Genomic DNA, 12347 nt, shown 5'->3' with positions numbered 1-12347 from the left:
ACTGTTAAGGGCAAGATCCTTAACAGTATTGATGAGCAGAGGAATCTGGAGTCCAAGTTCATAACTTCCTGGAAGTGGCTGCACATGTTAAGAAGGCATATGGTATGTTTGCCTTTATTAGTCAAGGCACTGAGATTAAAAGTCAGGAAGTTATGTTGCAGCTTTACAAAACTGTAAATTGCTCAGGTACTGCCTTCTCCAAGAGCAAACGAGACAATCCATCAGTATTTCCATGATTAGTTGCCATCTTGAACTCAGTCTTATAATTGTGTCATGGAAGAACCAGAGCCCATCTCTGCATTCATGCTGCTGCTGTTAGTGGAACACTCTTCTGTGGATTCAAAGTGGACACTACTGGTTGCTGATCAGTACTGAGGGTGAACTCCCTCTCACACAGGTGCTGGTTGAAATGTTTTACACCCCAAACCAGACTCAAAGCCTCTCTGTAAATCTGTGCTTAATTTTTCTCTGCAGCAATAAGGAAATGTGATGCAAAGGATATGGAGAATTCACTTTCATCACTCATAACATTTGACAATATTTGTCTAGAACATAAGGCGAGGCATCACAGGCAAGCTTCACTGGATGATGTGAATCATTATGTGTGAGTACAGTGTCAGATTTCCTTCACCTTTTGGAAAGCCACCTGACATTGCTTTCTCCATTGCCATTTCTTCCTGACCACAGTAAGTGATGCTTGGTTGAAAGAATTCACACTTATTGTGTTATGCTCTGAGCTCATAATCTTCTAATCTTTTTAACACTGTCCTGAGATCTTGGAGATATTCCTTGTCCTCCTCACTAGTAACAATGATGTCATTGAGGTAGTATTGAGTGCCTGGGCAGCCTTGCCAAACCTGGTCCATACCTACCTGCCGGAGTGCAGGTGCGGTTGCTACTTAAAATAAGCTGAAAATATAGTGATAAAGCCTTTTGTGAGTGTTTACGATGAGAAACACTATGAACTCTTCTTCCATCTTCATCTGTCGGAAGGCCTCAGCTAAGTCCACTTTGCTGAAGTGTTTCACTCCAGAAAGGTTTGTAAAGATATCCTCTATCCTGGGCAGAAGGTATTGATTTACTTTCAGTACTGAATTGATGGTGCCCTTAAAATTGCCAAAGATCCTAACAGATCCATTCTTTTTGACTACTGGGACCACTGGCGTCTCTACTCAATCTAGGAAAGAATTCTTTCAGTTTCTATGCAATCTAGTTTACTGGCTATTTAATCATGGATGGCATAAGGAACTGGATGGGCTTTGTAAATCTTGAGTGTGGCATTTTCATTTAATACTACTTTACCCTTGATGTTTTTGGGCTTTCCAGTACCATCTTTGAACATTGCTCTGGCTTCATCCAGCACCCTTCTTAATTCGCTTTCAGGTGATTCTATTGCAGGGGATGTGGTATGCAAATGGTGGATGGATCTTCAATCAGGTTGTCGTTGTCTCACCCAATCATCACCCCATAATGCCTTCCCTCCTGTTTTACCACATACAAGCCAGATGTTAGGAATGTCATTCCCACAGGAGTTATCTTTTCTCCAGTATAAATTCTTAGTTGGATATTTGCAGGCTTCAGTTCAGTATCTTTGAAATGCCATTCAAACTTATTTTGTGGAATGACAGAAACAGTCAAGCCAGTGTCCAGTTCCATTTTATATAATTTCCCATTCACTTCTAGTGTAAGCCATATTGCTTTTCTCTTGCAAACACGAGGAAATCTGCAGATGCTGGAAATTCAAGCAACACACACAAAATGCTGGTGGAGCACAGCAGGCCAGGTAGCATCTATAGGAGAAGCACTGTCGACATTTTGGGCCGAGACCCTTCATCAAGACAATTTACTTTTCTCTTGTTAGTTTTCACAGTGTAGATCTCAAGGCTACTCAGTCCTGTGTCATTCAAGTTATTTCTTAACAACATGCAGATCAGTTTTTGAAACTGTAACTTGACTTTTAATCTTTCCCTGGGCAGTCCATTTATTTTTGTCTCCCAGCATGCTCTTTGTCTGTGTCCGACTTGTTGCATTTTCTGCAAGTTTCACCTTTAAACCAGCATTGGTCTGGTGTATGTGATATCCACTGCCACAATGATAACTGAATTTGTTCAGTGAAGCAGGCTTCTGTCTGGGCATTGTTGCTTTGTTTACGCCCACCTTCATTCCTGCCTTTGCGACTCTATTGTATCTCTGGCTGCTGTTTCTATAGTGATTTCAACTGCTCATTTAAATGTGAGTGTGCTTCAGTAAGGAGCTGTTTTTGGAATACTTTCTTGCAAGATTCCACAAACCAAATGATCACTGAATGCAACACTAGGCCCATTACTGAACTGACAATGGTCAGAAAATTTCTTTAATTCAGCCACATAAGCTGAAGTGGACTCTCCTTCCTTTTGATTCCACTTATGGAACCTAAAACTTTCTGTAACCAACAATGTTTACAGTTCTAAATGCTCCTGCATTACATTCAGGATATCAGCAAAGCTCATTTCAGCTGGTTTGAACAGTTAAACTTCTGAGAAAATTATGTGTTTTTCCACCTATTACATACAGTATCACTGGAACTTGCTTTTCATTGGCTATTTTATTTATTTCAAAATACTGTTCAATTTGCTCAGTAAACATCATCCACTTATATGTTGTGCAATCAAACACATCTAATTTTTTCGATGTAACCGGCCATTTCTTCTTTTTAAAAATTTATAATTCTTATCATCTGGTACTGACTGTTTATAAATCTGTGGCTATACCCTTTGTTCATTTAGTCTGTTTTCTACTTTTTTTTAACTTGAACGTCCCTTTCACCTTCCAAAGAAACATGGTACTGTGCTTTTTTTTTTTATTTGAACATCCTTCTCCCCTTCCAAAGAAAAAAGTGAGCTGCACTTCAACAGATAGGTAGTCATCTTGGGCTCATTTTAAAACTTTCTAGTCATTATTACTATGCTTTGTAACTCAAGAATCTAATTGAAAGGTAAACAAAGGAGCCAGGAAAACTTGTCTATTTAGTTTTTCTTTAGTGAGTCCTTCACATATGACATGGGTAATGACACATGCCATTCATGTACTTCTCAAAAAAATAATGAATTATGTAAACAAACATGCTTAATCAAACAATACATTTACAGTATTACTGAAATATGACTGAAATATTGCATACACTACAGGAAGGATATTGTGGCTTTAGAGAGGGTGCAGAAGAGGTTACCAGGGTGTAGATTGGATTAAAGGGCACATTCTATTGCAAGAGGTTGCATAAACTTGGGTTGTTTTCTTTCGAGCAGCAGAAGCTGAGGGAAGATCTGAGAGAGGTTTATAAAATTATGAGAGGTATAAATAGAGGAGACAGAAGGGATCTTTTTCCTAGGATTGAAATGTCTATTATCAGAGGGCAGGCAATGAAGGTGAGAAGAGGTAATTTCAAAGGAGACGTGAGGTTACACAGAGAGTGGTGGGTGCCGGAATGCTCTGCCTGGGGTAGAGGTTGAGACAGAAACACTAGGGATTTAAAAAATATGTTTAGATAGACATATGAATGTGAGGAAAATGGAAGAATATGAACATATGTATCCTAAGAGATTAGTTAACCATTTGATTACTAATTTAACTGGTTCAGCACAACATTGTGGGTTGAATGGCCTGTTCTGTGCTGTACTGTTCAATAATACTGCTATTTGCCTCTACACTGCTGCAATTAATTTCTTGTTCCTGTGTAAAAATATGTACTTGTGCCTATGACTATAAACTTGACTTTTGATTTTTGCCTTCCGATCTTCCCTTATACCCTCTGAAAATGTGTCCAGACTAAGAGTTTCACCTCCGGACCATTCCCAGACACCCTGACCCCATTGGATTTTGTGGGGTGTACATATTATCCTGCAGTTCCCCGATTGTGAATGGCTCAATAACCTCATCTTTCATCTTTCTATAAACATTGTGTATAATTTATGTTTAATTTATATTTTTCTCATTAATGCTGCCTATAAAACTGCTATGTTTTGTGAAGCTGTTGCAAGTGGGTTTTTCACTGTATCTGGGCAGATTTGTGCCTGTGCATATGACAATGAACTTGACCAAGATGATATGTTATTTTGTAGCAGCAGCACAGTGCAAAAACATATATTTACAAAAAACCTACAAAAATAAATAGAATCAGAATCAGGTTTATTATCACTGAAATGCGTTGTAAAACGTGTTAACTTAGCAGCAGCAGTTCAATGCAAAACATAATATAGAATAAAAAAATAAATCAATCTATCAATTACAGTAGATATATATTGATTAGTTAAAACAGTTTAAAAACAGTAACAATATATATTAAAAAAGTGAGGTAATGTTCTTGGGATCAATTTCCATTTAGGAATCAGATGGCAGAGGGGAAGAAGCTGTCCCTGAATCACTGGTGTGTGCCTTCAGACTTCTGTACCTCCTACCTGATGGTAACAGTTAGAAAAGGGCATGTCCTGGGTGCTGGGGGCTCTTAATAATGGATGCTGCCTTTCAATGGAGGCACCGCTCCTTTAAGATTTCCTGGGTGCTTTGTAGACTAGTACCCAAGATGGAGCTGACAAAGTTTACGACCCTCTGCAGCTTCTTTTAGTCCTTTGCAGTAGCCCCCAACACCCTCCCCCATACCAGACAGTGATGCAGCCTGTCAGAATGCTCTCCATGGTACATCTATAGAAGTTTTTGTGTGTTTTTGTTGACATACAAAATCTCTTAAAACTCCTAATGAAGTATAGATGCTGTCTTGCCTTCTTTATAACTGCATCAATATCTTGTGGCCAGATTAGGTCCTCGGAGATCTTGACATGGTGCAAAAAGGAAATACTGTAAGTAATGAGAAAGGGTTCATGCATTATTGGGGAATCTGATAGCAGAGGGGAAAACACTGTTTTTGAATCATTGAGTTTGGGTTGCCAATAATGCTGATGGTCCTTAGTGATGGATACTGCCTTCTTGAGACATTGCTTTTTAAAGATACTGCCATCCACCTTGTCCATGTCACTTATGTAGTGGATGGAAGGTGTTCACCCTACTGGTGAGACCATTGCTCAGTGACACAGAAGTAGCCAGCTGGTCCAGATGATAAATGCACAGAAAGATGCTAGAGTCGAACTCCAAAACTTTTAGGCCTGATTGCTGAAGTTTACAGCAAGTTTATTGAAGTTTACAGGTGACCTGATTGAAGTATTTGAAATTTTACAAGGAGATGGGGGAAACTATTTCTCCTTGGTGGGAGTGGAAACTTGTCAGATTTATATAATAATAGAATAGATTAACTTCAGAAGTGAAATTGGGACCTTCTTTTTACACACACATCAATGGAACTCTGTAGAGAGCCACCTCAGACAACAACTGAGAGTAAAGGTAGGATCAGGAATGGAAAATGCATTCAGAATTTGCAGAGAGAGCTGGGATACTTGTCAGATAGAGCTGAGAAATACATACGATAGAGCTAGGATACACATCAGATAATACTGAGATTCACATGGGCTGCGTTCTAATGAAGTAACAATCAGGTTCAATGCTCAATGGCCCCTTACTACTATAGTTTTAGTATTCCTGCTTTAGTCTGCCTTGGGCCTTATTTAACGAGTGTTAATCTGGTTCACAGTTCTTCTACGATCCAGGCAGCTTCGGGGTCCGTAAGAAGGCACTGCTTTATATCAACAGTGTTTGGAATAAGATGGACGTAGCTGCCATTTTCATCTTTATCTTGGGTCTCCTTTGCAGGTTTGTGTATGCTCTGTTCATTTCTGTAGCCTCTCATAGTTTTCTCACGTCCCTCGCCCCAAATAGGATGTACCTTCTGTACAAGCCTTCTGTACAAGCTTTGTAAGCCTTTTTGAACTCAGTCACAATGGTGCAAATAATTTAACTGGTTTTTGACGTAAGCCAATTAACATAACCCTATTTTCTTACATGGATAAAATATGGGCCTACAAATCCTCATTGGGCCTACAGGTCCTCATTGTTTATATGTGTTCATCAAGAAGATGAGCAAGGAATATTGATTAGAAAGTTAACTTTGTCAGAAACAATTGTGACTGTTTGGAAAGGTCACGCTGCTATGCTAGAAAGCTGAGGTTGCCAATAACCCTCTGAGCCCCTGGAAACAGCCTGGCAGAAAATTGTTACCTGGGGTTTGATATCCATCCTGTGGTGCACCACACTCTTTTGCACACTGTTCTTGCCAGTCATTAGTGATTGTACTCTGTGCAGACATTATAACGTTATATGTCACATACAGGATTATTATTGTAGTCTCAATGCCAGCCACCCAAATATTCATCTTTCCAAATACATCACGTTCCACTCCCATGAATTCAGCTCTTATCGCTCAGCCCATTTCATGAGTTTCTTGTTAGAATGTAGGACAATATATAGCACAAGAATAGGCCCTTCAGCCTAAGACATCTGTGCTGATCATGATGTCAATCTCAACTCATCCTACCTGCCTGCAAATGGTCCATATCCCTCCATCCCCTGCCTATTCATGTGTCAATATAAATGCCTCTTCAATGTTCCTGTGGTATCGGTAACTCCAGAAGCACATTTCAAACAACCACTACCACGTGTGTAAAAATAAATAAATAACATTTTGTTTTAATCTTGCCCTACACAAGTCCTATAAAACTTCCACCTCCCCTCTCATCTTAAGCCTATTCCCTCCAGAATTTGCCATGTCTACCCTGGGATAAAGATTCTGACTATCTACCCTATCTAGGCCACTAATGATTTTATAAGCATTTACCAGGTCTCGCCTCAGTTTCCAACACTCCAGAGAAAACAACCCAAGTTAGTCCAATCTCTCCTTACAGTTCATACTCTAACCCAGGAAACATTATAGTAAATATCTACTACAAACTTTACAAAACTTAATGGGGTGACCAGAACTTCAATTTTCATTTGTGAATAACCTTCTCAAGTTTCCATGTTTCTTATTGTATCTCATCCATTAACTTCCAAACTTTTCCTGGTATCCTAAGCATAAGCTGTGAATAAATAATAAACACAAGGTACACTGCAGATGCTGTGGTCAAATCAACACGTACAAACACGCTAGAGGATCTCAGCAGGTTGGACAGAATATGTGGAAACGAGCAGTCGACATTTCAGGCCGAGACCCTTCATCAGGACTGCAGAGGGAGGGGGTAGGGGCCCTTTAAAGAAGGTGGGGGGAGGGTGGGAAGGAGAAGGCTGGTAGGTGCCAGGTGAAAAACCAATGAGGAAGATCAAGGGGTGGGGAGGAGAAGCAGGGAGGAGATAGGCAGGAAAGGTGAAGAAGGAATGTAAGGGGAAAGCACTATTGGTAGTAGAAGATGACAGAATCATGAGAGAGGTGATAGGCAGCTGGAAGAGGAGGCAGAGTGAAGGTGTGATGGGGAAGGGAGAGGGAGGGAATTATCAGAAGTTGGAGAATTCGATGTTCATACCAAGAGGCTGGAGACTACCCTCTCCCTGCTCCCTGCGTGTTTGTACGTGTTGAATAAATAATAACTCCTCCTGAATGTCAGAGAATCTTCGGAGTAATTCAGTGAATGGGAGGTCCCTCTCTGGCTCTCTGTCTCTCACTTCATCAGTTCAAAATCCTCCACTTTGTTGATCGCTCTTCTTTATTGGGAAATAGTCCTCTGATCTTATGCTGAGGCAAGGGATTCCTCCAGTCCCTGTCCACACACTGGGATTCTGGAGAAATGCTGTAAACTCCCAGTGCAAGTCCAACTGGATGTAAGAGATCCCGCTGCTCCACTCATTTACCCACCCCACCATGCAAGAGTTTGTTGATTTGGGACTTCGGATATAAACAACCTCTTTCACATTTCTTTGAGGAAAAGAGCGTTTTTATCTGATTGTTAATGCTGTTTTCTGGAGAACGCCTGCCACTGCCACATGGAGAACTTCCTGCTGATGTTGTGCAGAAAGACGGTGTTCAATTTCGAGATTCAAGATTATTTACACGAGTACACGAGTGCAAAGAAGAATAAAATGATTGTTACACTGGAACCAATGCAGCATAAAAAATGCAATAAACTTAAAGAAAAGCAATAAAAAGTACTCATAATATAAAAATAATTCTATACGGCACAATGTACAGGTGAATGCTTTGTGTGTGTACACTTCAAATGCATAGGTGTTGCTAGGTGATATATATGTAATGGTGTTCAGGTGAGTTAAAGGGTCAAGGTGTTGATCAACCTTGCTGATTAGGGGAAGTAACTGCTTCTGAGGCTGGTGGTCCTGGCGTAGATGTTGTGTAGCCTCTTCCCTGATGGAGCGGGACAAACAGACCATGAGCAGGGTGGGTGGGATTTTTCATTATATTGCAGGCCTTTTTCCTGCACCTTTCTGTGTGTGTGTGTGTGTGTGTATACTTGAACATTTTTGCCATTTCAGGTTATTTCCTGCAACATTTTACCATGGGCGGATTATTTTGGCCTTGGACTTCATCATTTACTGTCTGCGGTTGATGCACATCTTCACTGTCAGTAAGACACTTGGGCCAAAGATTATCATGTTGGAGATGATGGTGAGCTCTTGTTGAACATTGCCTTTCTTACTTGCGTGTGAAGCATGAGAAGAGCAGCTTCCCCCTGCATCTGGACAAAACGGAAACCCCACATGGTCCTCTTGCATGAGGATATGCTCACTACCTCCACACCTCTGGGCGCAGAGCAATGAGAACAAGACTCAGGACCACATACCGTGCCCTGCCCACAAAAATTCCATCAAAACCTCTGCCCACTGGCAATCTTGTCAAGGTGAACCATCTCCTGAGAATTTCCAGAAATGATTCAGATTGAACAAGACTGAAATGAGCCTATATAATCTCTAAATATTTGTCAAAATATTTTACATGATCAGAAGTAGTACAGTAAATCCAAATAGTTTAAATGACAGAATTCTGTTCCCTATCCATTTTGCTTATCACTGTGAAATGCCTATCAGACTCTATAAACTGTCCTGGGATTGCCACTGTTCAAATCTCTCTCTGGATGCTATCACAGCTCTCACCTATCCTGGGATTGAGCTTTTCTGCTTCATACCTCAACTCCACCTTTTCTTGTCCCTTCCTATCTATATCTCAGACACCTCCCTTTCAATTCCCCAGTCCCCTTTTGCCTCTGCTTCACCAGGGATGTCCAGTCCCACCTCTAGTTCCAATGGGGGTTGACTTATGGTACCTCTGACACCTCTCTTCCTTTTCATGAACCACTGACATCTACTACAGACCCACAGATTCGCATAGCTACTTCAATGGCATCTGTCACGTTTGAGGACAACATTCCAGGCTCTCATTTCCTTCATTCTCAAGATGAGGTCTTCCATTCCAGGACATCGGCAATCCCTCCGTTTCCCTCACCCCACGCCGCCCTGATGCAGAACAGGGATAGAGCTTCCCTCATCCTCACCTACTACTCTGCCAGCCTCCGCATCCAAAACATCATTCCTTGGCATTTCCACCAGCAACAATGTGTTCCTACCACCAGCCAAATCTTTCCCTCCCCACCCGCTTCTGTTTTTCACATACCTCCATAACTAGTCCATCCATCCCTCCCCCTCCCCAGACATCTTCCCCTGTAAGTGTGGGAGGTGTAACCCCTGTACCCGCACTCTCACCATCATCCAAAAACCTGGTGTCCTTCCAAGTGGGGCCAACATTCACATGCAGATCCCCTGCCATTATTTATTCAAGATTCAAGAAATGTTTAAGATGTAAAAGAGAATGAAGTGATTGTTGCTCCAGATTTGATGAAGGATGAAATATTGCAATAAGCAGAAAAAATACACAATAAATATAATTATAAAAGCAATCCAATGTACAAGTAAATGTATATACATGGACTGATTGTATGTAGTGCATATATGATTTTATATATGTCTGTGTGTATGATTGATTACATGGCTTCTGAACCTCCAATGTAATTCCTTCTACATCAGTGAGACTGGATAAACTAGAATGCAGATTTGGATGAGAACATACAAGGTATGGATAGTGAGCTTGTAGACGACACTAGAATAGGTAATGTTGCAGGCAGTGAAAAAGTTCATCAGGATTTCCAGAGGGATCTTGATCAGCTGGGCAAATGTGCTCAGAAATAGCAAATGAAGTTAGTTCAGAGAAGTGTGCGGAGTTACACTGTGGGAATGAGGTAGGACTGTCACAGTGAATGGTAGGCCCTGGGAGTGCATTAGAACAGAGAGACCTACGACGACTTCAAGTACATTGTTCACTGAGCATAGCATCACAGGTACAGTAGATGAAGAAGGACGGTGAAGAACACTAGTCTTCAATCAGTGCTCTGAGTCTAAAAGTTGGGATATTATGTTGCAGTTGTACAAACATTGCTAAGGCTGCATTTCAAATATTGCTTTCAGTTTTGGCTATCCTACTATAGGCAAAATGCTATTAACTGGGAAAAGCTCCAAAGAGCTTATCAAGGTTTTGCCAGGACCCGGGTGACTGAGCTATGGAGAGAGCTTGAGTATATTGGAACTTTTCTCATTAGAATGTCAAAGAGTCTTATAGAGGTGCCTAAAATTATGAGAGGCCATAGGTAGGGTGAGACTTTATCAAAGCATTGATCAGACCGCATTTGGAGTATTGCTAACAGTCTTGGGCCCCTTATCCAAGAAAGGGTGTGCTGGCATTGGAGAGGGTCCAGAGAAGGTCCATGAAAATAATTCCAGGAATGAAGGGGTTAATGTATGAGGAGCATTTGATGGCTCTAGGCCTATACTCGCTGAAGTTTAGAAAAATAAGGGGGGCTCTCATTGAAGCCGATTAAATACTTAAAGGGCTAGACAGAGTGGACACCATTCCTATATGCGGGGAGTCAAGGACCAGAGGGCACAGCCTCATAATAGAAGAAAATCCATTTAGAACAGAGATTAGAAGGAATTTCTTTTGCCAGAGGATGATGAATCCGTAGAATTCATTGGTACAGATGGCTGTGGAGGTCAAGTCATTGGATATATTTAAAGCAGAGGTTGATAGGTTCTTGATTAGTAAGGCCATCAAAGGTTACGGGGAGAAGGGAGGATAGTGGAGTTGAGAGGAATAATAAATCAGCCAAGATGGAATGGCAGAGCAGACTCAATAGTCCACATGGCCTAATTCTGCTCCTGTCTTATGGTCTTATGATGGGTGAAGGTGCAAAGTATTTTTCCTTGGGTTGGGGAATCAAGAACTGGAAAGCGTAAGCTTAAAGTGAGAGGGGGGGAAGATTTGATAGGAGCCTGAGGGATAACTTTTTCACCCAGAGTTTAGTCAGTATATTAAATGAGCTGACAGAGGAAGTGACTGAGGCAGGTGCATTAACGTCACTTAAAAGTTACTTGGATAGGTACGTGGATAGTAAAAGAGGTATATGAGTAGCTTGGTCAGGAGGGACCAGTAGGGCAGAAGGGCCTGTCTCTGTCCTGTGTAACTCTATGATTAGTCAGCACAAGCTCTCCATCCACTATGAGTTACAACTTGCCAGCAATTTTAATTCCCCTTCACATTCCCACACCAATATGCTTGTCCTCAGGCTTCTCCACTGCCAGGGTAAGGTCAAATGCAAACTGGAGGAAACAGCACCTCAGATTCTGCCTGGTGGGAACGATGAATTCTCCAACTTTCAGTGAAGTCTGTCCCCTTTCTCTCTCTTCCTAATCTCCCCAGTTCCTCCTGTACCCTCCCCAGATCCCTTTGCCCTGTTTCTCTCCTCTGCCCCATCCCATCCACCTGCCCATTACCCACACACTGCATCCCTTCCCATTTCCCCCTCCCTTTATTCCATGCCTCACCTTTCTCTTCTGTCAGATTCCATTACCTTCAGCCGTTTGTCACATCCCCTCTGTCACCTCCCAACTTTTGATAGTATTCTTACTCTCCCATACCTACTTACATTTCCCTCACCCGGATCCACCTATCTGTCAGCTCTTGTTCAACCCCTTCCTTCCACCATTTTATACTGGCTACTCCCCCTCAATCTTTTCCACTCCCAGTGAAGTGTCTCAGCCGGAAGTGCTGACTGTTGATTGCCTTCCTCAAATGCCTCCTGGCCCGATGAGACCTTTCAACAGATTTTTTTTGCCCTGTTGCTGAAGGTTTGAACTAATTTGGCAGGATAATGGAACAGAGCATAAATATGCAGCTGGGAGGAGTATGCAGTCAAACAGGGAAGGAGAACTGAGAGTCCTATGGATGGAGCAAATATGGGAGTGAGAAGGGCCATGGCAGAATGCAAGGCTAAACAGCATCCATTTTAGACTCAGTGGTAAGTGAATAAATTTGGAGTATTAATCAGCAATGTGGAATATGATACTGTTTTCTTTCATGAGACATGACTGAAGGA

The 12347-nt window shown here is 41.6% G+C and overlaps 1 protein-coding gene across 1 annotated transcript in view; it reads left to right on the top strand.

The window, feature by feature from the left end:
• Positions 1 to 12347, top strand: part of trpm2 (transient receptor potential cation channel, subfamily M, member 2) — a 172491-nt gene that overhangs the window by 105549 nt on the left and 54595 nt on the right. The window contains exons 19-20 of the mRNA XM_059967444.1: positions 5618 to 5736; positions 8401 to 8533. Coding sequence (XP_059823427.1) covers positions 5618 to 5736; positions 8401 to 8533 — 252 coding nt within the window. The remainder of the gene's footprint in view (positions 1 to 5617; positions 5737 to 8400; positions 8534 to 12347) is intronic.

The sequence above is a fragment of the Hypanus sabinus genome, chromosome 4 (genome assembly GCF_030144855.1).
Source record: "Hypanus sabinus isolate sHypSab1 chromosome 4, sHypSab1.hap1, whole genome shotgun sequence".
NCBI classification, from domain to species: Eukaryota; Metazoa; Chordata; class Chondrichthyes; order Myliobatiformes; family Dasyatidae; genus Hypanus; species Hypanus sabinus.
This window is presented reverse-complemented; position numbering and strand designations above follow the sequence as displayed.